The sequence below is a fragment of the Pagrus pagrus genome (genome assembly GCF_965226575.1).
Source record: "Pagrus pagrus genome assembly, chromosome: 12".
Taxonomy (NCBI): Eukaryota; Metazoa; Chordata; class Actinopteri; order Spariformes; family Sparidae; genus Pagrus; species Pagrus pagrus.
The window spans coordinates 5,289,607-5,316,060 of NC_140196.1; the positions used below are offsets into that span (position 1 = coordinate 5,289,607).

The 26,454-nt window shown below is 42.7% G+C and overlaps 1 protein-coding gene across 1 annotated transcript in view; it reads left to right on the forward strand.

Annotated features, from left to right (window-relative positions):
* The first annotated feature begins 11,762 nt into the window (after positions 1-11,762).
* The window catches only part of LOC311267244 (contactin-associated protein-like 4), a 92,354-nt gene continuing 77,662 nt past the window's right edge, over positions 11,763-26,454 (forward strand). The window contains exon 1 of the mRNA XM_084370198.1: positions 11,763-11,972. Within this exon, the coding sequence (XP_084226324.1) occupies positions 11,888-11,972 (85 nt within the window). The 5' untranslated portion in view covers positions 11,763-11,887. The remainder of the gene's footprint in view (positions 11,973-26,454) is intronic.

The following is a 26,454-nucleotide window of genomic DNA, read 5'->3' on the forward strand; positions in this document are numbered from 1 at the left end:
ACAATGATGGTATCATCTGAGTCATTTAAAGGTCCAGTGTGGAGGATTTAGTGGCATCTAGCGGTGAAGTTACAGCTTGCCCGCTAAAAACATGAACAGTCCATCAGTGTTTGGTTTGTTTGTTCTGGGCTTCTGTAGAAACATGGCGGACTCAAGAGCAGAGGATCTGCTCCATCTGTAGATATAAAAGGCTAATACTCTTCGTAAACACTAATAAAAACATAATTATGAATATTATCCTGTTGGCGAGCCGCTGGTTAGCTCGCCAAACAATACAAACACAGCTAAGTGAATAGGCTAACACCTCAATTTAAGTGTATAGTTTTGCTGTACATCATTAGAAAGCTTAGATTCTTGTGATTTCGTTTACGCAAACCATTTCAAGATAAAACCACATCAGGCAGGTACAAACAACAATAAACAAAAGTCAAACTCAAACTTCTCGTATTCCCAACTGTACGCTAGATCTATTTCAGTAAAATATTAAAAAATCTCCATAAAACTCCAATACAGAGTTAACTTAGATGGGTGCCGACCTCTGGACTATTGATTAACACCTGATTTGACCAGTTAGGAGCTCCTATGCCCGCCCTGTGGCCTGCAACAGCCAACTAGTGATGTCATAAACCTCATGGTGGTGCTGGAGGAAAAGTCAGGGGATCACCAACGTCAGTAGGCTTCATCCTCTGGTGACCATGAAGGTCTGTTCAACATTTCATCACAAGCTGTTAAACAGTTGTTGAGATATTTCGGTTTAAGTTAAAGTGATGCACTCAACATTGCCATTGTTCGCACTGCTAGCAAGGCTAAAGATTGTGATCACTCTGGCAGCGTATGAGATAAAAACCTGTAACCCTGGAGCAAACACAATAACAGAGCTCGCTAAGCCACGTAGCTTTGAATGATGGACGGCTCTCTGGTTTTCGGAAAGTGACGTAATCCCGCTTCGTTTCTCAGGACGCCACTAATAAAAACAATTTCAGCCTTTGTTGATAGTGACAGCTGACATTTAGATAGATGCCGTGAACATAATCCTGCTGTATGATAAACATAAATGAGTAATATGATATGTCAATACAACATTATTGCTCTGCAAAGTAAATAAATGGGATTTAGGGCTCAGCAGGGACCTGACATTTAAAGCCAGAGTCTGATGCAGGAAGTCGTCGCTCCTATATTTTTCTATCAGCTGTGAGTTAGAGAGAGAAACCATTTCTCGTCATGTTTGAATGCATCTCTGGATTTTGAATTCAAGTGTGCAACACCAAAACATTATTGAATGAACAGAATTGATGGCACACTCTTGTTGTTTGAAGAAATACGAGGAAACTTTTTGGATTGTTGTGTGTAAATTTCGTTGCTCCGGCAGTAATTTAAAGGAGAAAGGAGAGCAGTAAACAAGCAAACACTGATAGATTAGAAATAAAATCAGCAAAAGTGAAACTAGACAGAAATAAATATTATCTTTTGAGTAAACACATGCCTCTGATAAGATCATCAGAGTGGGGTATATTGGAAAGAAATAGGCTACAAACAATCATGGATTTTCTTTTTGTTTGTGCCTGAAGATAAATAGCGTAATAATCTTTGGAAGCAGTGTATGAATTTTAAGCGATGCACAACCCGTGGTCATTAAAGATTGTTTTGTATGTGTGTTCTCAGGATCCAGCAGTGATGATGACATGTAGGTGACGGAGGATCTTCAGCTCGACTGAACTTCTCCACTCTTTAAGATCAGGTGAAGAGCAGCTCACCTGTTGGCAGCCTGAAGGCGTTTCATATAATCTGTCAGGTGAGGAACAATCCATAACTGTCCATTCCTGGTCTCTCTAACTCTTATGAATCTACCTTCTTATACATAAATTGTTTTGATTGTGTTCAAACGTGCAGCCATGTTGTATCTAAATCATGGAATGAGATTCATCCCGCCTTACTCAAAAAGTCCTTCAAATTCTTTGATGATTATTTAAAAAGGTCTTAAAGTTCTCACATCTGACTTCATAAAACCTTTTTTCCTGACAGTTCATATTGATTTGGTGATGTCCAAACTGTATTATCAACCGGATAAAGCCCCAAAAGCTAGAAATGTGCTGTGCGTTAAGAAAATTTGATCAGTTGCATTATAAGTTTGTGAATTTGCACCATTTGCAGTATGCATATTTGCCGTTCTGCTGGGTCCTGAAGTATTAGTTAGCTGATGGTCGGTCAATAGGGGCCAAACAGCAATGTATAAAAGCACATGACTTCAGTTCTGACTCTTTGTTTCTGACAGGCGGAAGTTTTAAAGTCCACATGATTTCATTTCCCAACGCAGCCGTGCATGGCCTCGGCAAGAACCTAAAAATCACCGGAGCTACGAGGCTAATGAGCGCTACAAATCACAGACTGTCCCGGAGCGGTGAGCTGAATTCTGAGTGTTAATCAGGCCTGACATGTGCTGCCAACCTGCCTCATTAAATCATGCTGGCAATTCGACCACATGGGAGACCACAAGTAATATGTTCGAGGATTTAAACCGTGAACATGCAAAATTGGATCTAGTCTGGAGTGCAGCGCCGACCCCACTTAGGTCCGATGGGGGCTTACCGGGCCTCCCATCTGAACCACACACCAGTGGGAGACTCGAGGGTCGAGGGAGACTTGTAGCTCTGCAGATTTATTTTTCTGAAGAAAACTCTTCTTAGTTTGGTGACATTTAATGAACTCTGAAATTAAAACAACATATTTCTGGATGAAAAACAAAAAAACTTTCATAATTTAGGACATAATGTGATTTTTATCAAAAAAGCGTTGGCAGCCAACAGCATGACTCTGGGACGCTGAGGCCCAGCAGGGGACTCTCCGCTCTGCAAAATAAAACCTGCTACATTAACAGATTAATTAAGTCTAAATAAGACTGAAACAAGAGTTTAAAGATTCAGAGACACAGAAGTGGGAGTGAATATGACATTAAATAAAAAAGCATAACAAACAGTTTGTTAGAAACTTTTTGAACATTTGATGTTTCTCTTTGTAACTGTAACTTCTTCTTCTTTCATGAAATACAAACATCATTGTTTTTAGTGTCAGCAGGAGCACAAGGGAATGATAAATCAACCCAAATACAAAAATAAATGTAAGCTGAGTATGTTTTCTGCAAAATCACAGATAAATTCAGGCTGTACGTTTCTTTATGTTGCAACTTAACATTTGTTTCGGCTCAATTTATTATTTCCTACGGGTATAAGCACATAAACAACTAACGATAAGGTGCTCAAATGTCCGACCAATAGAGTGTTAAACCCCAATTTTATCTAATTATATGGAAGTGAAAACCCTTTTTCTGTGACGAAAGAAAAAATCTTTTATTATCTGTGGTTTTTTTTTAAATTTTCCTTCGATCAGTTTATTGCTAACTAAGCTAGCCATCGTATAAGCTGTCTGAGGCTATGCTGCTAGTTCATCACTATGTGTTCATTTACTGATGGGCTCGATGTTATTCACTCACTGTTACTCTTTATTTCTACTTCTGTGGACTAGATTTTTTATATTTTGCTCACACTGGGAATGTTTTTTCATCCGTTATATTTGTTTCTTCTGGCACAAAGGACAATTTAGACGAATTAGAGGATCATGAATCCATTTTCTACACTAATTAATCTCCATGCCTTTGGTCTAAATATCATCATCTGTCACCGAGTTTGATATCCACTGATGTTTTTGTAGTTACACAATTGCCTCTGGTACAAACTTTAAAAAGGTCAGCTGCTGTCTTCACCCTTTATTGGATTCGTGTTCAGCCAGAAGGAGTTAGGAAGCCAGCGGAGGAGTGAAACAGAGGGTAGCTTAAAAGGCAGTTCGGGGTGTCAGCTCTCTATATTGGCAGCCGTGTAGTAGGTCAGTGCCTGCAAGGCTGGACTGAGAAAACAAAAACACCCTAACCTAAACATTCAATCCTTAAACATCGTCACCTCCAACTACTTTACAACGAGACCTTCATGGCAGAGCGTTTTATTTAATTTGGAGAAGGTGGAAAGCTTCAGTGTACAGTTCACAGAAGAGTTGACTTCTCTTTGAAACTGGTGGATTTCTCTGCCTCTGGCTTCCAGCAGCTTGATCTCTGCTCCGCTCTCAAAGAACCTCTGAGTGTCTTTTGTGTTTCAGCCAACTGGCCGGCCGGTCGGGCAGCAGGCCTCCAACAGCCTGCAGCTGCTGCCGTGAATATAAAGTACAGTCAGAGTGCATCGATCACCAGCGCTCGCTCCATCTGGTATTCAACAGATATACGAGCGTGGACAAAAAGACGAGGCAGCGGCAAACTCACTCATCATGCCAGAGACACTTTGAGCCCTTAATACTTCCGTTTACTCCCTTAATAACTGTTTACTGACAACTCGCTGTAGCTTCATGCTGATGGATGACAGTGCTGCTTCCAGTGGAAAAAAAATGAAAATATTCTGCTTTTGAAGTTTGAGTATTGGCTAAAATGAGAGAACATGAAGCTCTGAATACAGATGAGAAAACTAATTTGCTGTAAAAATATGCCTGATGTGATTATTGACATAATTGAGATCAGAGACGACGCCACGGTAAACTGACTCAAATGAAATGTGTCTGTTTCTTATCAATATTTATCCACCGAATCAAACAGAATAACTGACAAATCCCGAGCCAATGTTTTCTCAAATATTCACACTGTGTGTAAATATTCAGCTCGTTCTCATTGCAAATGAAAAATAGTCATGCAAACACTGTTAGCAACGACTGTGTGTGAAAACTCAATGAGCAGCCTGAAAGTAGAGACTCTAACTACAGATAAGGACAAACTCATAATGACACAATGTCCAGATGACACTCGCGTCATAACACTCACTTGGTATTCACACAAAAACCTGCCTCTCCATCCTGCTGTCCCTGCTTCTTTCCCAAAGTCCGTTCAACTTGTTTATTTAGTTGTTAGGAGTCAATTGCTTCGCATAAATGTTTACAACAGTTCATCCAATCTCTGAGTCCTTCACTCGTTTAGTGGGGTCGATCTGGCCAAGCGAGAGGGAAGTCATTTGGACCGGGGCGGCAATGATTAACAGAAATTAAGTCAAGTTTAATTCTCCTCTGCTTCGGGGAACTGCTGCAAACTAAATCCAGAGACAGGTGACGATACACGTCAGCCAGCACCGACATAAATGAACTGAAGGCAAAAAAAAATAAGTACACTCGCTGATTTTGTTATTGGTAAACAGAACCAAGTTTTAATAATTAACCAGTATGTTCTGGAGAAAGATGTTGGTTTTCGGGTGATGGACAGATGGTTCATCCAGTCACCTGCCAATATTTTCTGAAAGTGCAGTGTTTTTCCAAACAGTTTCTAGCACCACATTTCCAGATAGTTTTCTGAAACAAACCATTTTTGTGCATCGGATTGGCTCGTGTCTTTCTGTTTTTACACGAGGAAACTGAGCCACACTCCTGTGAAGAAAGACTTGACAGCTTTGGGGTCCATGCAGGAGAAGTCGAGAAAAGCTTTCTTCTTAACAGAGATTTGTGGCTCTTGTGCACCGCCGCAGGACAATAAGATGAAGGGAGATGGTGGGGCCCATGCACACACCCGGGTGCTCATTCAAGGTTGTGTTCACTGGTGTTAATGGGTTGCGTCTGTGTTTTCTCATGCTGTTGGTTTGTGAAAACAAACAACCAGCTGTGATATTGATACAGTGGATTGTGGGCTGTAGTTTCCCCAGTAAACACACCAACCACTTTGGCGGTCGCAGCTGCTGTGCCTCTGGGTGAGTTCGGCAGAGCAGACAGGTGAGTGTCCGCAACAGCCCAACAATGGTCACCAGGCCTCCAGAAGATGAGTGACCCCGATTGGAGCAGCAGCAGACGGGGCAGGAGTAAGAAGAGCTTGGCGTATTATCAAAGAAACTATAGCTCATAGCCAACCAGAGCTGTATAGTACAGCCTCTATGCTTGACAAAGAAAAGTAGGGCAGGTTTTGTAAGAAAAACAGTGGGATCCATGATAACACAATCTGTTTGCATGGGTGCATCTTTCTACAAATTATTTACCTCTTCAATATCAGTCTGCATCCCCCACCCAGGACCCCACACCAATACTGGATGTAAACTGCACGCTGTACAACTGTGAAGTTGGCTTTTTCACTTCAGACACTTGGACAGCAAACAGCAAAAACAGTGTTACTGAAGTGTCCCAGTAAGACAGCGAGCCAGCATGCACAATATCAAGACCCTGAAACTGAAAAGGTAAATGAGATTCAGCCTTCCTTTATAAACAACATCTACATAAAAGTCATTCCTTGTACCAACTGGCATTATCTGGGTGACAACTACATGTCCTCCCAAAATAAATAGCCAGTTATACGACCGCAATTTATAGGATACAGGGTGGCGAGCAGACACGCTGATCAGATGTTTGAACCACCTCACTCTGCTTTTTTTTTCTCTGCTCCTCCTGGATATCCAATCTGTCCAACCCGTCCCTAAGGACATGCTCAGAGACTGTGAGGGAAATTTATTTCGACTGCTCGTATCTGTGATCTTATCTCCTCTGTCACCACTCAAAGCTCATGACCTTAACTGGCACTTTGTAAATCAGAGCTTCCCCCTCAGGCTCTGCTCCCTCTTGACCTCAGTGGTCCACATCGTTGATCCACCTGTCACACTCACGCCTCCTGAATAAGATTATGAAACTTCTTCATTTGGGAAACAAGTCACCAATGCACCTTTTTTTTTTCCTACGGAGAATCGTGGAGGTGCAGAGCAGACTTGCACTGCTGAGAGTCACATTTCAGAGACAAATTCCTGGGAATCATTTAATAAAGTCCAAGACTGAATAGTGACACAAAAAAAAAATAAAAAATCATTTTGCGCACATTTCTGAGAGAGCCCAATTCCAAGTCAGCGACGAGGTAGGGCGCATTTCTCTTTGAAATGAAACAAATTGCTTTTCCCACATTTCCCATTGTAGCCAGTTTCACTCATGACTGCCAAGAGATTTTATCAAACCTTTGTGACCAGCAGCGAGTAATCTTCTCCGAACAAAACAGACATCGTATTCTGCTTTCTCGCAGGAGGTAAAGCTGAAGATGGTTTTTTTCCAACAATGAAAGTGTTAACAAAAGCCACATTGTGTCATCACGCCGCCATAAACTGACGGGTTTTTCGGGAGGAAATGGGAATCTCGGAGCTTAAAGCAAACAGAAAAAAATCATCATCGTGACCATTAAACAGCCTGTTGCGCGTCTCAACTCCACATAGTTTTAAAAATCTGTCGCCCGACTGATTTGAACATTAAACAGCCAGCCGGTTTCTCTGTGTGAGGTGTGTCCGCGGGCCACCGAGGTGTGTGTGACGCTCATAATGATTGTGTGTGTTAGTGCACGGTGTGATCCCTTGTTTCCTCTCAGACTGTGGCTTCAGCGTTATCCGATTCCCCCCCGCTGCGTTTGCACTCAACAGGTTTTTTTTATCATCTGATTCCCCTGCTGTCTTTACTCTCAGTATGTTTTCATTATCAGATTCCCCCTGCTGACTCTCTCTGTTCGCATTCCCCTATCCTCTCTGTTTTCAGGGCTTTTTCTTTTCCTGTATAAACCCTGCTGAATGCTACCAAGAGCCCCCCTCCCATGTGGGTTCACAGTTACCCCTCTTGTCCACTAACAGGGATGTGCTTCTGAGCTAACACAGAGCTGTTTTAGTCAGGTTTTCATGGCCAGCTACGTGAGCTGCATGAAAAATGGGGTTGTGTTTTGCATGCCATTTTCTTTTCCTCGCTGCTCCTCATTTTACACTGAATGCCCACTGGTATTCATTTTCATATTGGCAGCTGCACTTCTCATTAATTCTTTAACATAAAACTCTTTTTTTGAATGGGTTATATAAGCAAATTGTAAGACATGGTTTCCATGTTAGACAGTAACAGGATGAAAGCCTCGATGCAAAGAACAGTTATGTTTCAAGAGCCCGCCCGAGGTGCATTCATATGCTTTACCACAGCCACTTACCAAGGGAAACTGCTTTTAAAGTGCCGGCAGGTTCGGAAAGTGTCGAGCATAACACTTGCTGCAGTTTAAAGTGCAATATTACCCAGAATCCAACACTCTCCTCCTGCAGGCTGCAGTGAGTTTGTAGTTCCCTGACCATTAGTAAACTTGAATTTGCAAAACTACAACAAAATAGCTGTAAAAACATTATTAAAAACAGAATGCAATCATTTGAAAACGACAACGGTTTTATGAAGTGTTCCTGAGCCAGCCCAGTCGCCAGGGTATAATGTACGTTTTGGAAAACCACAGATTCAAGGTTGACATCTGTAGCAGACCTGGCAGGTCACATTACATTATATGCTCATTAGCAGACTTCACATCAGGAGGTGGTGGCATATTACAAGCCACAAGGCTAAACAACGGTCGACCGCAGCTCGAGTCTGTGGGGGCCATTTTAGTGGTGACCAAAACAAGGTGTTTTTCACAGGAAGGCAGACCATCTCAAGCTGTTTGTGTGGCAACACTGTCTTTTATTCACAGGTGTCCTGAGGAAGTGACTCTGGATATTACTGTGGAAACGACCATCAGTCATGATACCATCACCTGTCACCAATGAACCTGTTTACCTGTGGAACATGTTGCTGTCTGTAAATATTGTCCTTTAACTGTTTGTTTAAGTATATGTCAAAAAAGATGATCAAATCATCACATTGTGTTTTACTGATGCTTCACACAGCGTCCCGGCTGTTTTTCTGGGGGGTCGTGCAGAGGCAGCAGGTTACACTGGATTCCAACGCTGAGAAACAAATCTTGCACAACACATTTTTTATTTTGCTGTTCAAAGCTGTCATCATTTCACCAGAATAGATCTCGACTCGCTGCTTTGTTGGGAGGCAACTGTTATTTCTTCCGCGCTCTGCAGCTCTGCTGGAAGCATATAGAGCCCCTATTTTGTCGAAACCGTGAGTGTTTAGAGCGTATTGAACTTACGGATAAATGGCAGAGAAGTAATTTATGCTGCTGGAATGGTTTCTTTGGATGTTTTTTTTTTTTTTCTGCTGTGAAAAATGTCTCACTGTTGGAATCAAACCATTTCAAGCCAATCACAGCCACTTTTCTCTGTTTATGTGGAAGATACAAGTCTACGAGCCTTTTGGATTTCAGGTCCCTTTTTTAAACTTAGTTACAACATAGTTCAACCGATCCTTTCGCATGGATTTATGGTACTTTTATTGTCCACCCGTCAGCCAATCAAACTTAATGTTATCTATTATTATGGCATCAGTGTGAATAATGTAACATCAAGGCAACAAGACAGATTGTGTCACTGCTGCCCATAAAGCTCTGATATAATTCATGAACTTTATGGACTTTATGTTCTTCATCTGTAAAGAAGCAGGTGGGCGCTTCTTGTAAATCAGAGAGACTTTGATTTACCATCATATACGATAAGACAGCTCAACTCTCTTATGACCTGGATAGGATCGCTAAGTCTTCTCATATCTATTCTGGGATCACGGTATATCCCATGAGGTCCATATGATCCGCCTCCTACTCATTTCTTTTCTTGTTTGCCGTCTTTCACTCTGTGTCACACTCATTTATTTATGTTCACGGCTGACAATCTGTACAGTACTCGATTTTTTGAAGCTCCCGGGACGGTATTAGGCATGAAACACTGTAGACTTCGACTTCCTGACGATGTTACTGTCGCTCATATCTACTCAGCACCGATCCATCTCCCATCTGTTCTTAGAAGAGTCTGAGCTGGCTGTGATCCCTTTACATGTTACTTTTGTCCGTCAAATTTCCTTACTTATACCATGTTTTATTCCCTAACTGCATTACATCCTTATATCTCCTTCAGCGAAACACTCAGCCCCCATCTTTTGAATGTACGTGATGATTTTTAATCACATTAGCGAGTCGTCGGGGATCGGTTGGTCAGAGGTTGCGCGACTTTGACTCGGACTGAAATATCTTGACACGTATTGGATGGATCGCGTGCAGAGGTGCACAGAGGATGAATCCTAATGACTCTGGTGATCCCCTGACTTTTCATCTTGTGCCAACAGGTTTCCAATTTTCAAAATTTCATGCAGACATATGTTTTGGCAGATTGGGAAGAACTGGAAAAGCTTATGCTATTTCGATGTTGGAATGCTCACCGGTTTTTCCAAGAGGGTTACCTCCACCGTAGCACGAGAGTCACACACTTCAAATATAAGCTCCTTATGTTGTTACCTGTTTGTAGGGGTTTAGTGAATGAACTTCATGCTTTTTACATGGTTGAATAACCTTTTTAATTAGATGTAACTGCCAGCGAAAGTAGCTTTGCAACCATTTCGCAACAGGTTTTTCGTGCCACTTCTGTGAATTTCACCATGTCGGAGGCTGCCAAGCCAGAGACCGCAGTTTGAGACTGTGTCCCTTCCAGCCGTGCTTGTGTTGACAAATACAGGATCATTTTGACAGGAACTTGGGACGTCTCCAACCGTGTTTGTGGCTAAACCCCATTTTAATGAAGCACTGTGCCCCAAAATGACTTTTTTCCCCATAAGCTTACATTGTGTAAGAAGTGTCTATAAAACAGTGACAACATATTTTTGAGCGTCACAACTCGTCGTCGAAACTGTCCTTTCACTGTCATGATTTGATCCATTCGGGCTTGTAGGCGAGAAGGCTGCCAAGCCAGTGACTGCAGTTTGAGACCTTGTTTCAGCATCTGTAAGTGTGACACCGCTGGATATTTTTAAGGTGGCCTCAGGACGATCTCAAGCTGTGTTTATGGCGACAAATACCAGGTAAGTTTGACAGGAAGTGGAGCATCTCCAGCCGTGTTTCTGCCTAACAAGACAGGTATTTTAAGCCATTTTAACCCTAGCCCAGTGGTTTTTGTGCACAAACCTAACCAGAGCATGAGGAAAGCCTTGTCACAAGATAAAACTGAGATTCAACATAAAGAAATGTAAAGTTACACAGAAACTTTTCGTGGTGGCCAAATGTAATTATGTGTTACATCGTCAGGTGACGCACCGAAACCCAAAAATACTTTTTATAAGCTTACATGGTGAAGTAAGCCTCTGTAAAAAGGTGGATAAATTTTTTTGGAGCGTCACAACCAACAACAACAACAAAAAGACTTGTTTCAACATCAGAATTTGAGCCATTCGATCCAATAAAATCTGGACCGTCTGGAAGAGCTGGACGATTATTTTATCCACATACAAGTTATCAGACAAGTGGATCGGTGGAAGTCTCTGGTGCTCACACTCTACGGGTTTATTGTAATGTCCTTGTGGTGGAGACTGTGTTTCAGCATTTGTAAGTGTGACACTACTGTATACTTTTAGCCTCGGGAATATTTCAAGCTGTGTTTACTGCGACACATGCCCGATAATTTCGTCAGGAAGCCGGCACATCGCCATCCTTGTTTGTGGCTAACACGACGGGTATTTTAAGCCATTTTAATCCTAATCGATAAAATGTAAAATTGTTTAAAATTGAAAAAATGTTTTCCTTTTTAATTTATGTGCTAACATGAAGTGAAGCTAAAGACAGCTTGGCATTGTGGGTAATAAAGTTCCCAAACAAATCATGTCCAGTGGATTTATTCATACCTGACCATTTCAGTTTGGCTCCAACCACAGAGCTGCTGAATTCATGAGCAAACAACAGACAGCACGGCACACTTCACTGACCTCTCTTCCTCCCTCTCCCTCTCTCTCTCTCTCTCTCTCTCTCTCTCTCTCTCCCTCTCCCCCTCTCTGTAACTCTCCCTCCCTCCCCTCCTCTCCTCCCTCAGTCGGGTTTGAGGAGATCTCTCTTGGAGCTGGAGAGGAGAGGTTGGCCGTCTCTCTCCTCCAGCAGCCGCCGGGTTTCTCTGCAGCCTCCCGCCGCTTCATCATGGATCTGTGGACTAAAAGACTCGCTGGGATTATCGTTCAGGTCGCCCTGCTTCTCTGCAGCTCGCACGGGACAACCGGAGAAGGTGAGCAGGCTGTGCGCTTTTACACTTTTTCTCACCGGAGGAGACGGAGCGAGTCCGGGCAGCGCAGAGCCGGAGGGGCGGCTTTAAAACGGGGGGCTCCATCCTTCTGTTGGATAATACACCACTTGTGATTTCTGGATGCAGTGATAGACTCAGATGTTTTTTCTTGTTTTGTAAATTTGGATAAAGTACAGGGATTTCTTCCCCCCCTAAATCGGTGCGCGTCTCAGTTACGCATCAGTTTTGGTCGGAAAGGAGAAATAACGAGCGTTTGAGTGATTTGATGTGAATGATGATGATTTAATTACCTTAATTACAAGTACTGGATTATATTTAACAGCTGTCCCCTCACTTCAAAATAATTTAATAACCCAAATCCTCGTTTTTCAGTGTTTTTAATAAGCTGTTTATTTACTTCAACAGTTAATGACCTCATTCTCCTCATGGGGATCGGAGCATGCTCTTGTTCTGAACAGAGATGCTCGAAGACACTTTCCATCTCAGAGCCAAAAGATCCATTTCATTGTCACCCCAAATGTGTGAGAAGCCAGTTCATCCACCGTGTGCGTAAAAACAACGTTATCGCTTTGTTTTCTGGTTAATTTGGCGCTCAGCGCAGCGTGATGAGCAGCCTGGGACTGAGCCACGTTTGTGCTGGCACTCTCCAGAGATTAGACACAGCGTGAAGGCAGGAAAAGGTGGTAACCTGTGCAGATTGGAGAGGTGAGCGGGGATGAGAGGAGGCTGGTTGGATTGCCCGACCTTCTGTGATGGAGACGTGAAGGAGAAAATGTCTTTTTTCTTTTTAAGTTATTTCCTGTCAGATTTGTTAGTTTAGCCGAGCTGTGAGTGTGCAGGTGTGTCTGTGCGTGGCAGAAAGAAATCCAAGTGAAGAGATGGAGGGAATCCAGATGAAGGGAGGATGGAGACTGAGATGAATTGTGATGAGCTTGAATGTAATTCAAGCAGATGGCTGTAAAAGTCCTGCATTGATCCTGTTTTTTCCTCTCTTTCACAACTTATTGATCTGCAACCCTGATCCTCTCCTCGATTCTTCTCTTCTCTGCTTTTTAAAATCTCTTTATTGCGTGAGTTTTTATTTGCTTTCTCTCCTTCTCCTGAGCTACAAACCCTCTGCTTTGTGAACACATCCTCCCTTTCCGGCTTCCTCTTTTCTTCTTCTTTTTAATCTGCTTCACACTCATCACTCTCTGTGTGACGGACCGTCTCTCGCACATCATCATGAGTATGTCACATGAAGCCACATGCACAGTAATGATTGAGATCCGATGCTTCTGCTGCAGCGTGATGGAAAGTCGGTCGGCTGTAAGACAGAGTGCCAAAAGACTGATCGCTCCTTCCACAGTTGGACACATGAGAATAGAGATGATGTGAGGAGGAGGAGGAGGAGGAGGAGGAGATCTGTAGTTCTTCCTCCATGAAAGAAACATCGACAGCTCACCAGAATATCTGACTTTCTCACTCTTTTTCTTCTGCCTTCTCCTTCCTGTCTCCCTGCCTCCCGCTGTTTCTCTCCTTCAGTCGCTTCTCTTCTTCTCCCGGCTGCTTCTGACTCATATCTGCTGTCTTCTCCTCCCCGACTCGTCCTTCAGCTCGTCGTGTTTTTTTCTCCTCTCTGTTCTCCTCCCGCTGTTTGCTGTCAGCTTCTGTCCTCCTCCGTTCTCCAGCCGTCAACAAATGTACCTCTCCTGGTTGCGTCCTGTCTCTTCTTTCATGCTCGCTGAGTATTTCTGTCGCTCCTTTACCCGCATCTCTGCCCTCCTGCTGCATCTGGATCAAGAGCTGCCGCTGTGTCGCTTGATCCATCCTCCCTAATTCCTCCCTTTCACCTCCTCCCCCCCGCCGCATGTTTTCTCTCTCGGCCTATACTTTCTCCTCCTGCTCTCTCCTTCCTTTCCTTCCTTCAGGGGGTTTGATGTTTCTGTCATTACCCCCCTCTGTGCGGCTTACAAGTCGGACTTCACTCATAAGGGGATTTCGAGACCCAAACCAATGCTAATGCCTCCGTTTCTTCCTCTTGATTTTATCCCTGTCAGGCTGTAAAAGACTCTGAAACAGCATTAAGTCCACAATGGGACACTGAAACCCTCCTCTGAGGCCTCAGGGAGCAGACATCGTTTCAGGGTTTGCAGCTTTTCCAGGCAGGTTTTTTTTTTTTTTCAGTGTATAATCACCTGAAACTAAGAATACTGTGCTTTTGTTACCTCATTCCTTGTTTCCATCTAAGTATTTACTCTGTAGTAAAATACCACCTGTTTTTGCATTTTCGCTTCATGCAGCAGATGTAAGCAGGGGTGTTATTAGCCAGGCTTGAGCACTAACCCCCTCCACTTCTCCAGGAGTTGCTATGCATGCTGCTGCATTTATTTCCTGACACACTGTGACCTACACTGTACATAACTGCCAGATGGACAACATATACACATATATAGTGTATATTATGTATCATCCTCTGCCCAGCCTGCATTCACTCTCTTTTTTCTGCCACTCTCTCTCCATGGACAGCATAAACAGCACACACCTTTTGTGTGCCTTCTTCTCGGTATGCGGTTTGTTTATCACAACAAGAAAATAATTCTTGACAAAAAGCTGCTGAAAAAACAGAAGTTTGGGAAGTCCTCCATCAGAGCACAGATGACGAGATGACCGGTTGTTTCGCCCGACTAATCAGTGGTCCTCAACAGAAGGGTAGCGACTGCGTGAAGCGGGTCTTTTGGTACCATTCAGAACTTTTGATAATGGAAATTCGAATCGCTGCTCCACTGTGTAACAAACCGGCTGCTTTGTGGTGAGGGTGAGCCCGAGCCCGCGGGAAGAGCGCCAGGCTTTGAAGCCAACATGTCGTAATGGCTGAACCGTGTAATTACATCGTCACGAGGTGCACTGGGACCCAAAAATACTTTTTCCCATAAGCTTATATTGTGAAAGAAGCGGCTGCAAAACGTTAGATACGTTGTTTGGAGCAGCCCAACCCCCCATGAAATGACTCGCTTCATTATCAAGAGTTTATCCATCCGGTCCGATAGCATACGGGAAGTCGAGAACTGTACTATTAATTAATTGTATTCCTGTTCAAGTTAGCAGGGAGCTAAACTGGAAGTTAGCCAACTCAGCCGGTGGGAGTCTCTAGTGCGAACGCTCTGTGTGCCCCCCCAGTGCAGAAGATCCAGGTCATTTTATAGCCGGGGCACCGCCTCCGACACTGTATCCATCTGACTTCTCTTGTTAAATACATGGCTGAGACGAGGCGTGGTCAGTTGTTTGCAGTCTGCAGCTTTACCACGATATGTCACTTGAGTTGTGGTTGGAGTGAAACAACACTGATGAGTATTGAATGTTTTATTAAGAGCTGATATTAGCTCAGTTGTCTGTTGGTCCAGCTTTAGTTACAATCAGAGGTTCTGTCACTCATTTTTCCTCTTTGGTATCGGTTGCTCTTTTTCTGCCTTGTCCATTCTCTCCCCCTATTCTTTCTCTTTCTCTATCTCCTCTGTCTATCGCTCTGTTTGTCTCGCCCAGCCAGAACCCGGCGGCACACTCATCATGCACGGACCATAAACCACAGCAGCACAATAAGTTAGCCCGCAGAGGCGGAGGGATCCCAGCCGCGGGTTTCAGACTCTGCTTCACATCTCCTTCCCCTCCCTGCAGACGGCTCACTGTTCATTATGGAGGTGGTACTAAACGACAACAAAGTAGATATACATATTTTAGCAGCCACAGATGGCGCTCCGATGACTTGTTAGCCGGAGGAGCAGAGCGTTGGGGTTTATGTGATGAGATTCAAGGAAGCCAGCGTGTGAAACAGCAACCCGCAGGGGCGGTGAAACCACTGTGCGTTTAATCGCCTTCTGATATTAACAGCATGATAGAGTCACTGTGTGTTTTGAAATAACTTCTTGCACGAAGATAGTGGAATAAAGCAGGTGCGGCCGGTGTTTGTGGAGACCATAACCAAAAGATGTGGTCAGACAGCAGATCTCTTGCAGGGATAAGGAAAAAAACTGGTTGGTTGAGGCGGTGATGTTAAGGAGGTATGAATTGAGTTTTCTGGCCACTTGGGGGCAGCGGGACGAGCTTTAACTGTTTGATTAGGTCATTTGGAGACATGTTTCATCGAACAGATGAATGCTCCACTATGTTCACCCAGCTTGTAACTAAATATGTCACTCTGCTGTTTGGACAGGCTGCATGAAGAGTCTTCTTGCCTGCTGCTGCTGGAAAGGGTTTGATGAGAGTGAACTAAAACAGTTGTGACCCATTAAAAATAAATAAATGAGCTGAAAGATGCTAAAAAGTTAGGAGAACTTTGTCTTGTCACACATTCGATCAATAATTAACATATAAATATTGAATGGCGAAGCTTTATAGAGAACACTGAAATAAGATTTGTGTGTCAGTCCCTCAGTAAAAAAGAGGAAAGGCTTCTTTCCATAGTAACAATTTTGCACTTGTGTTCAAGAATCACACTCTTAGAAGTCCGTTGTAAAGACGAGTGGGACCTGTTTTTCAGTCAGAGCTGCAGAGCAGCATCCCACGCAGCCTCAGGACACGTTGTGCTCTGAATACAGCATGTGGCTGTCATCGTACTCGGTCCACAAACAAGTCAGTGGGCCTAAACTTCTTTGTGTCACCACACGCTGAGCTTTTCTTAACAACCAGTTATCAGTCGAGGGTCTGGCTGCAGTGTAAAAGAAGTCGTAAACTGTTGCACTAAATGCATCGGAAGTGAAAAGTTTCCTACAAAGTTTTGGGTGAACAGAATATTTCACTGTGGATTGGTCCTTTGCAGTTTTACTCCGGTAAAATGAGGCTTTAGGCCTCTTCTTGCAGACTAACAGCTGCACATGAATAACGTGCATTAATTTGCAACTCGATCAAGGTTGTAAAAAACATTTTTCCTCTGTTTAAAAAAAGTTTAGCTCCTTGGGCAGCTGTACACCAATGTGCTGATGAGTGCAAGGTTGCCATTTTGAAAATGAGCACCTCTAATTGAGTTGCTGAGATGTCAGAGGTGGAAAATTGGATTTGTATTAAGATCGAGACTGAGAGACGATGTTAGCAGCTCTGTGAGGCTGTACGCAGGGACATGGCTGTTTTGAGCTAAATGCCAAGTTAACATGCCTAAAATAATGATGCTAACAGATCGATGCTGAGCAGCTATAATGTTTACCATGATGACCATCGCATGTTCGCATGCTCACAATTTCTAATTAACACTAAACTCAAAGGACAATTAAATCAATCACAGCTTTATCAGTCAGGTATGTGTACAAATATGAGGAATTTGACTTGTTTGCTTCTTTTGTCCAACCAACACTGCAAAACCTAGACACTCTTCATCTAAGTGACAAAGAAGCAGCAAATCTTTACATTTAAGAGGCAGGAACCAGTCAATGCACTCACACGGACAAAAGATATAACAGCTAAGAACACAGACTACAAAGCTAAACAGATAAAAAATGAAAAAACCCAGAATTGTTACACAAAAAAAGGTATATATATATAAATGTATATAAAGTTTGAAAGTCTGAAAATGGGGTTGGATGAAAAGTCATCGGCTCACCAAAGTTATTACAGTTTGTGCGAAGATAGACATGAATGTCTGTGCCGAACATCTTGGAAATCCATCCACTAGTTTTGAGGACATTACACTGAGAAACTACAAATGTCAACCTCGTGTTTGTGTTAGGGGAAATATCAGGGTAGTCAGGGAAACATTTTATCCAATGGCAATTGATCTAGTTGTTGAGATATTTCAGTCTGGACCGAAGTGGCTGAAAAAGGCTGACATTGCCTTAAACCAAGCCAGCTTGATTAAAAATGTGACTGTCTGGCATTGATGCAAAATAGACCAAAACTTTTTATTGCTGACCTTCTCTGAATAACATTAATGTCAATAACATTAAAGCCTGCTCTATTATTCTTACATGGCTGAGAGACATGAACTGTTGTGTTTCTTCTTCCTCTGTAGTGTTTATTGGTATTCTGCTGTGTCTCTAATTGTGCCCTCAGAAAGTTTTGATCTCTTGCGAGTTATCTTTGCTCTGGTTTATTTAGCTTTTTCTCCAATTTGAGTAGGTACAACACTGGCTGGATGTATTTCTACATTAATTAGTGGAATATTTAATTAGTTTTGCTGTATTGTTATTCTGTTGCCTTCAGAAATCCTGCTGATTCTCGCACTAGTTCTTGTTCTGGATAATTCGACTGTTTCTCAAAGCATAAATTCAGCGCATTCAAGACATGTCAGGCTTTATTATGTTATTCCACACTCTTGCTGTTAATTGCTCACCGTACCGTGTAACTATACGTGAAGGCCAGTGCTTTGCTGATAAGTTTAATACGAGCTTCGGGGGATAAACTGTATATTATTGATTGACAGGGTTTGATTTCTCCATGACTCTTGTACAATTACGATAAAGAACATAAAGGCCTGTATTATTTAAAAAGAGGCTTTGATTCAAACAGATGCTGAGTACAAGCTCATGAATTAAATAGTTACATACCCTTTAATGTGTGCTGTCTAGTGCATACCAGGAGTTATTGTGTGAAGAAGTTTGATAATTTACTCTTCTTTTATTACGTCTTTTCCTCAGAGCTGCACTGCAATGTGTTTTAAAACAGCAAATTGTGTCGTTAGTTTTAGTCTCTATTTTTGCTCGCTATTCCTTAACATCATCGTTAGTTCTGTAACTACGATGTGATGTTGTCGTATCAAATGTTTATGCATCATAAAACACACCATCATCACTGTAAAAGCTTTTGGCATACAGTGACCATTAGACATGGCAAACAAAAACATCATATTTTTTCAGTGCTGTTAAGAAAAATTATAAGTTTTTTGATTGTTTCATGGCGACTACGTCCTAAAGCACAAATTACGCACGCCCGCTCTGTGTGTGTCTGTGGCTCAGCCCCACCCTCTGTCACAAATACAACCCGTTATACATCCATCACAGACACAGAGCAGAGGAGAGAGACAGAGACACCGATATTACCTGGTCACTATATTTTTTAAGAATCTCACACTGTTAGCTTGGGGTGACACAGCGTTGCCCGAAGGCTGACTCCCAGAAACACCCCAAACGAAGAAAGTAAGAAAATTTTGTCAGAGGACAAGGTGTGGTGATTGAAAGGATTTACTTTTGTATGAGTCTATACATTTTTTTAAAGGAAAATCCTGCATAGTATACTTTTGATTAAGTTCGTAACACGGAGTGTTAATTCCACTGTTTTCAGAAGCTGAGTAATACTTCATGTTGAGTAAAATTAACTTTTAGAAAGCTGTAATTGCCTCTCTGAACATGGTAAAAAAATGGTTAGTGTGTATGTGTGTATGTTTCCAAGCAAGTGGGCTTGTGTGTAAATTCATGTATGTTACTTGTGGGTTTAAATTAATTGCATTTGCCCCGGGTATTTTAAGCAAACATGAGGTCGGAGTTTATGTAAGTATATTAATATGAAGATGCAGCTGCCCCGAGTGAAAGAGACACATCTGACCTGCTTCTACATCCAGTAATGAATACAGTACATCTCTGTGGAGAAGACTCTCCCTCCCTCTACGGTACTTCCTCAGGCTGAGGCTGAAAATTAGAAAAGTTGCAGCGGTAATGCTCGCTTAAGTGCACAACTGGTCAGAAAGCAGAGGATGTGCTCCTTAGTGTGTGTTTACACTTGACGATTAGAGGGAGATTAAAACAGCGTAGACGATCAGCCTGGCTGTTTGGAAAGAGAATAAAGAATTTGGCGAGATGAAACTTTGCGGATGGAAAATTCAGTTAGGGTTAAATTCATGAATGGATGTTAGGAAAAAACATTATGCAACAAAGAACTAAAAAAGAAGTTAAGTTACGGAGGCATAACGAAAGAGAGGCATAAATATTGTAGATAAACTAATATTTATATATTCTTACTCATCATTTTTTTCTTTTGTGCCATTTCTAGGATGAAGACGCATAATTTGAGCACATTTGTTAACATGCCTGGTTAAATAAGGGTTGCAAATCAGGATGAGATCACAAGGTTGGCTGGGACAGGAACTTGGAATGGATTAATAGTATAAAGGTTCATAAATATAGTATAAACATGGATGACTAATACACATCACGACAGACACAATAAGCCAGTGGTTTCATAATATTTCAGAGAGCAAATTACTATTGAGGGATCAAACCAAAAGAGCAGAATGAACAGAAGGAGGTAAAGAGCGATGGACAGAAAATATGATAAAGACCACCATATTACATTAGTATTGACAGACAACGGCTGGTTTAAAGGATTTACTGCCTCAAAGGGAATTACTTTGGAAAACGACAGCTATCTGGCCTTTAAAAGCCACAGCCACAAGAAGAAAAGGACCTACAGCTCACTCAAACCAATATGTTGTCCTTCAGCCGTTTATCCCTGAGAGAGCCCACCTATTGTTCATCATTCACTTAATAATTGTCCGTGACTTCTCTCCACACGTCATTTGCTCCAGTGCTCTGCCAGCGCCAGGGGCAAGGTCTGTCCGAAGCTGTTTGTCAGAGCAAATTGAAGGCGCTGAAATGCGTCCTGAGAGATTATGATGTTTGTGTTCCTTCCTTCACAATAATTCAGCATCCGCGCGGCATGCAATTGTTTTTCTGCTTAATGACAACTATGACGAGGTGGCTGATTTATTGAGTTATTAATGAGGGAAACACTTGAACAGTTGTATTCCAGTGGTCTGCTGGGGGAAATTACCTTCAGTGTTGTTAAAAAAGCAATTTTACGTGTGCATTTTGCCAAGCTCCTAAAGAAAATACTACGAGATTGACATTCAAAGTCAACACTGTTTTTATTAAATATAATCAAGTACAAAGTCAGTAAAAGTGGTCAGGCAACAAGGGCAGCACACAGCCATTACATTGTAACTGTACTATTTCTCAGCATGACCATGCGTCAGCACTCCAGAAGAGCAGTAATTTATCACAGTCTCTTCCTCTTATCCTTGTAACTTCACGTTGACCAGCTCTTATGTAAGGTGAGACTGGTGTGTTAAAAAACATGTCATGATGAATTGGCTTTTAGGGCCCCGAGACACCAGTCGGCCAATGCTGGAGCTGTCTGGGAGCGTCTGTAGTCCTTGTTGTTGTGGTGTGCCCCACATTGTTGGCACTGGTTGGCCCCTGTCAGTGGCTTTAACAGCCAGTGTGTAGAATAGGCGTCTGACCTATCGGTGAGAGAATTGACTCTGATTGGCTGTTCAGCTAAAGTAATCAGTGCAAAATCCATGATTTCACCCATTTAGACCAATTTCTCCTTAACTTTGGCTTCCGCTTCTTCACCAGTGCCACTTGCCACTTACTCTTGTTTAGAAGCGGCTATTTTAGCATGAGTGGTGTCCGGTATTTCCTCTCACGCAGGCCCAGAATGTATAGGCTACTTGCTGTAGTCTTTGCGGTGTGTTCAAGTGCAGCTTTTCAGCCGAGACACGCTGCTTATGCCTTGACTACACTACACAAGTTTCTGTCTGGCAGTCGGAGTCTTGCAGTTGTTGTGCTTTACACACTACATGATTTATCAGCGACAGAAGGTCACACATGTAAGATTTGACAAGGGAATGACGTGGTCCAAGCGGTTGTTTGTGATTCGGTTTGCAGCATCAAAACAAATTATCAAAAGACAGGAATATGGGTTATTAGGATGTGTGGTTTATTAAGAATTAACTGCCTGTTGGTATTGTGGTTCAGCGGGGACGACGCCATTACACATACTGAAAAGCTTGTATTCGAATAGAAACTATTATTTGTGCCCACTCCACACAAATTGATGCACGAGAAGACTGGGTTCAGAGAGCTGCTGCCATCTGCAGCACATACAGCATGTTGTAGCTCGTAGTTACAGCTGGAAATCACGTACGCCGATGATTCCCTCCTCTTCATCTTCAGATCATGTTCTCGGCAAAGTTGAGGGTAAAAACGGGGTCAAGCTACGTTCAATACATGAACCAGCTACGATGACACACAACCCATCATTTATTCATATAATACACTATCTTCTCCAGCTCTGCAGTGGCAGAAAGTCATTAATCATCTTACTCATCATCCACACATGAAGGATTGGATGGTTGCCCTCACTTTCCCAACCGCCATCTTCAGGTATGCTGTCTGTCTTGCTCTTTGCTTCTCTCTCTCTCTCTCTCTCTCTCTCTCTCTCTCTCTCTCTTCGCCTCATCAGTCTTCCCAGAGGTTTTTTTTTTTTTTTTTATCTCCCTCAGAGCTGATTTAGAGCCACTGGAGTGTGTGCTATAATCATACCCTAATGACAGATAATCTCAAGAACACTAAATGACTTTAATCCTAGCCTAATGACAGATAATGCCACTACACTCCCACTGTGTGTGTGTGTGTGTGTGTGTGTGTGTGTGTGTGTGTGTGTGTGTGTGTGTCTGTGATTTGCAGAGACGATGGCAGCTCACTGGAGACAAAGGATTCCCAGCCGTCCTCGAGCAGAGAAGTTTTGAACTTAAAGCTGTTATTAGTAGACAGTTTATTTTCCGCCCACAGAGAGAAAGAAAGGTGTCCCGTCCTGCCTCAATGTCAGCTGTCGAGTTTAAAAAAGATGTTCGGGAGTCAGATGTTTTGTCAGGTGAAAGTCAAGGTGAAATGAATTCATATTCAGACAGGCTCTGAATTGTCTTTTGCTCCATGTCCTTCAATTGTCCTGTGATCACGCCACAAAGAGGCGGACGTGACAGACAGATCATGAGTTCTTTGCCTTGGTCTTGTTATGAGCGTTTCCAATAATTACACCAAATGAAACAGATTTGTTTGGTTATTCACACAAGCTGAAGGGAAGTTATTGAGATGCTGGAGGGTAAATGGCAAACTCAGGGGGTGTTATTACTCACTCAATGAAGGCGATTGGGCTCTTCAAAGAGTTGGTTATTTAAGCTGTGGACGCTCCAGGGGAATATTAGGGGTGCTTGATTGAATCTCTCGAGCTCATGAAGTAACCCTCGTGTGCTCCGGGATTCGTCTGGTTAAGAAAATGCTGAGGTTGGTGCAAATTCAGCAGCCTATTTCAGGTTTCGGCACTGCCCTGTCTCGTGTGGATTTATTGCTTTTCAGTGAGCCGGTTGTTTGCACTGAGAAGAACATAAAACTGTGAATATAAACTACTAGGTGTGAATATGGTGAAGTGTAAACCTCCCGGTGCTTTATGATTCATGAGAGGGCAGCATCAGCGAGAGCCAGGGTGAGGAAAAAGGGAAGTAGCTGTGGATAAATCGCCTTCATATTTCTCCTTTAGTGTCATTTATGGAAATGCATGCAGGCAAAGTGGAGCCATGAATGGGATTTGATGAACTCAAGGTTACAGAGCGAACATAGAGCCACCAGTCATGAATCAGGATTTATTAACCCAGGAACAGGTAGTTAAAGTGTGCTGTCCATCCGTTTGATATCAGGACCTGCTGGACTACTGTATTTGTTGAAGGCTGTCCGGAGAAGAAATCCGACTCCCCCCAAAATAAAGCCATTCATCATGGGAGATTTTCATCATTTCTGTTGACCTGCGGAAGTCATGACTCTCTATCACTCATGTTGAGGGATGAGGTTGAGGGGCATCGAGGTTTTTCTCTGTGTGTTTTTTCGGTGTCAGGGGTGAGTTTTTAAAAAGTGTTCGACAGTGTTTACAGGAGAAGAAATGTGGATCTGAGTAGGATTCATATATCTTATGCAGCTGCTGGAAATAAAGAAGGTGGAGGAGAAATACACCCGGTGAGATTTTGAGTTTTTGCATGAACAACTGTTTTTGTTTCTGCAAAACTCACAGTGTCAAATGTCAGTGTCTGTTAAGTTTTCACAGTATCTGGGAGAGGAAACGGTAAACTTATGGTTAGGAAAATATCGTGGTTGCAGTTAATATAAATTCAAAAGTTAATTACACATCTGTGACAGAATGCAAACTCTGGTCTCCTGCAAGTGTGTACACAGCCATCCACCACGTTATTCCCAGTGATACTAATAGATGTGTTGTTGACTCAGATGACTTGGTCCACCTTAAAGCTGTCCATTTGGAGTAAAGCCTCTTGAAATCATCGTCAGAGGAAACGGAAATACAAAGCTACCATGTGCCGAACCAATATCATTGTGAATGCCTCTTTGATTTGTCTGTTTAACCTTGTCATCTCTATTTGAGTAGACCGATTCTTTTGTGTGTTGTTTTGGCCTTCACGGATCACGTTGAATCATATCGGTTCAGTCAGTGTTTCCCACAGGATTTCATGAGTGTATAGTGGGTGGACCTCAGATACTCTAGGGGGGTCCAGGGGCATGGTCCCCCGAGAAGAGAAATGTGCACATTTAGTTAAAAGTTAAATGCATCGATCTTGTGTAATTTGAGAGAAAAATGAAGAGGCTACCTCATGAATAACATGACCATGAATGAGAAACTGTGGGAAAAAAAAAAATGGCAAGCCGCCAGAGTCTCATTAATTAATGGGAAACACTGAATCAGATTATTAAGAAATTATGTCACTCTTATTACAATCCAGTGTTTGGACTAAAACTTTTTAACTTTCACGTTGTGCTTCTAACAAATTCATTATTATCCGTGATGACCTTGACTCCTGGTTATTCAAAATCTATACTTTAGCTGTTTATTGGCATTTAGTTCATCAGTTGTGTCTTACTCATTCATTGGTGACTACTCAAGATGTCGTGGGTGTTTCTGTTAAAAGTTACTGAGAAAACAATTATTATGTTGCTGGCATTTAAAAGAAATTACACTCTTAGCAACCACACCCACACCCGTGGGCCGAACGACTGCCAAATACGTTCGGCGACAGAGGAACAGAAAAAACCCAGGAATTGTTCTGGACTCTGCTCTGTATTTCACGTCATGATATCGCAGAAGTTGCCTTTTCTAATAAATGGTCATCCTATTAGCCATGGGCATCAGTTATGTTAAGCTCCCACACTTAGCAAGTTTGACTTTGCCTTCGCTCTCACTTGAACCTACTAAAAATGATGAAATACAGGCTCAAGACGCAGAGAGAGGGAGCGACAGAGACAGGTGGTGTTGCTGAGCTCTGGAGACGGAGACTGCTGAGGGAATTTTAATGTCACATTTTCATACGTCCTCCCTACATTAGAATAATAAGTTTCACCTTGAAAACCTGAAAAGTGGCCCCATAATATGTTACGTAGGAGCATTATTCAACATTTTTGCAAGGCTAATTGGCTAATATCTGTCTTCTGCATGAGTGCGTCTGCATAACTTCATACCTCACAGTCCGGGCTCTAATGCGTCCTCGTTACACACCGGGATAGATGCTGATCACAGCTTAATGCTGTCACTGCTGTGTATTTTTTATGAAGTCAGTACGGTGTGACCACGGCCCTGCAGACTGCGGCTCTGCGGCGACTGCTGATGAGAAGGAGCAGGGCCGGTCGGTTTGCATTAGAGAGGAGGACAGAGCTGAGTCAGTGGCCATTAGAGATGGAAGGGGAAGGCTGAGTTTTAACAGAACGAGACGGAGCTTAATCAGAGTTAGGCGCTAATGTAGGAGGCAGAGGGAGAGGAGGAAGGAGGAGGAGGAGGATGGGATTGATGGTGGATAAGGGAGAAAAGAAGTGGAGGAAGAGCAGTATGAAGTGTGAGAGGATAAACTTTAGGGGTCAGAGTCTGCAGGCTGTCTGGTTGTGGTATTCCCTCCGTGTTTCTCACAACTGCAGTGACATTTTCTACTGCCTTTCCCATTTTATCCCTCACTGACTTTGCTGTAGGTGTGTGTGTGTGTGTGTGTGCGTACGGGCCACCATCTGCTTTCTGGATGCACCGCCACACATCTCAAAAATGATTCGACTTCATAAGACGAAGCAGGAGGAGGACAGGAGGGATTAAGGAACGTGAGGAGAGAAGGAAGGAGGACTAGTAAGAGGGGATAAGGGCAGGGAAAGCAGGAAGAGGAATAAAATGAGGTTAGTAGGGGGGGTCGAAGGGTCACTGGAGGTGAAGGGAGGAAAAGAAGATACTGGAGGGATGAACAGATAGTTGTGCTCTGAGAATTTAGCAGTTTCAGTCTGTCTGTTTTTCCCGCAGTGACACTCTCAACTGCCTCTACAATTTCATCCCCCGCTGGCTTTCGAGTGTGTGTGTGTGCATTTATGTGTGCGTTTTCATGTTCAGCTTTCAGTTTTGCAGAGCCCTGCGAGTCGGGTTTTTTTTGTGCAAGACTGCACTGACATTAATATTAATGTCTGGCCAAAAAAAAAGAAAAAAGGTCGTTCCGGTGATATTTGAAACTGGGAGTAACACCCTCAAACTGTCCCTCTGTGTTCCTCACATGCTGCAATTAAACAAAGACTGAATCAGACTAATAAAGTAAGGAGTATTTTTTAGATAGGCAGACAGACAGATGCCTAAAGTCAGCTGTAGAATAGATAATTGTTATCAGTAGAAGTTAAGAGGCTTATTTTATCTCTCCTTT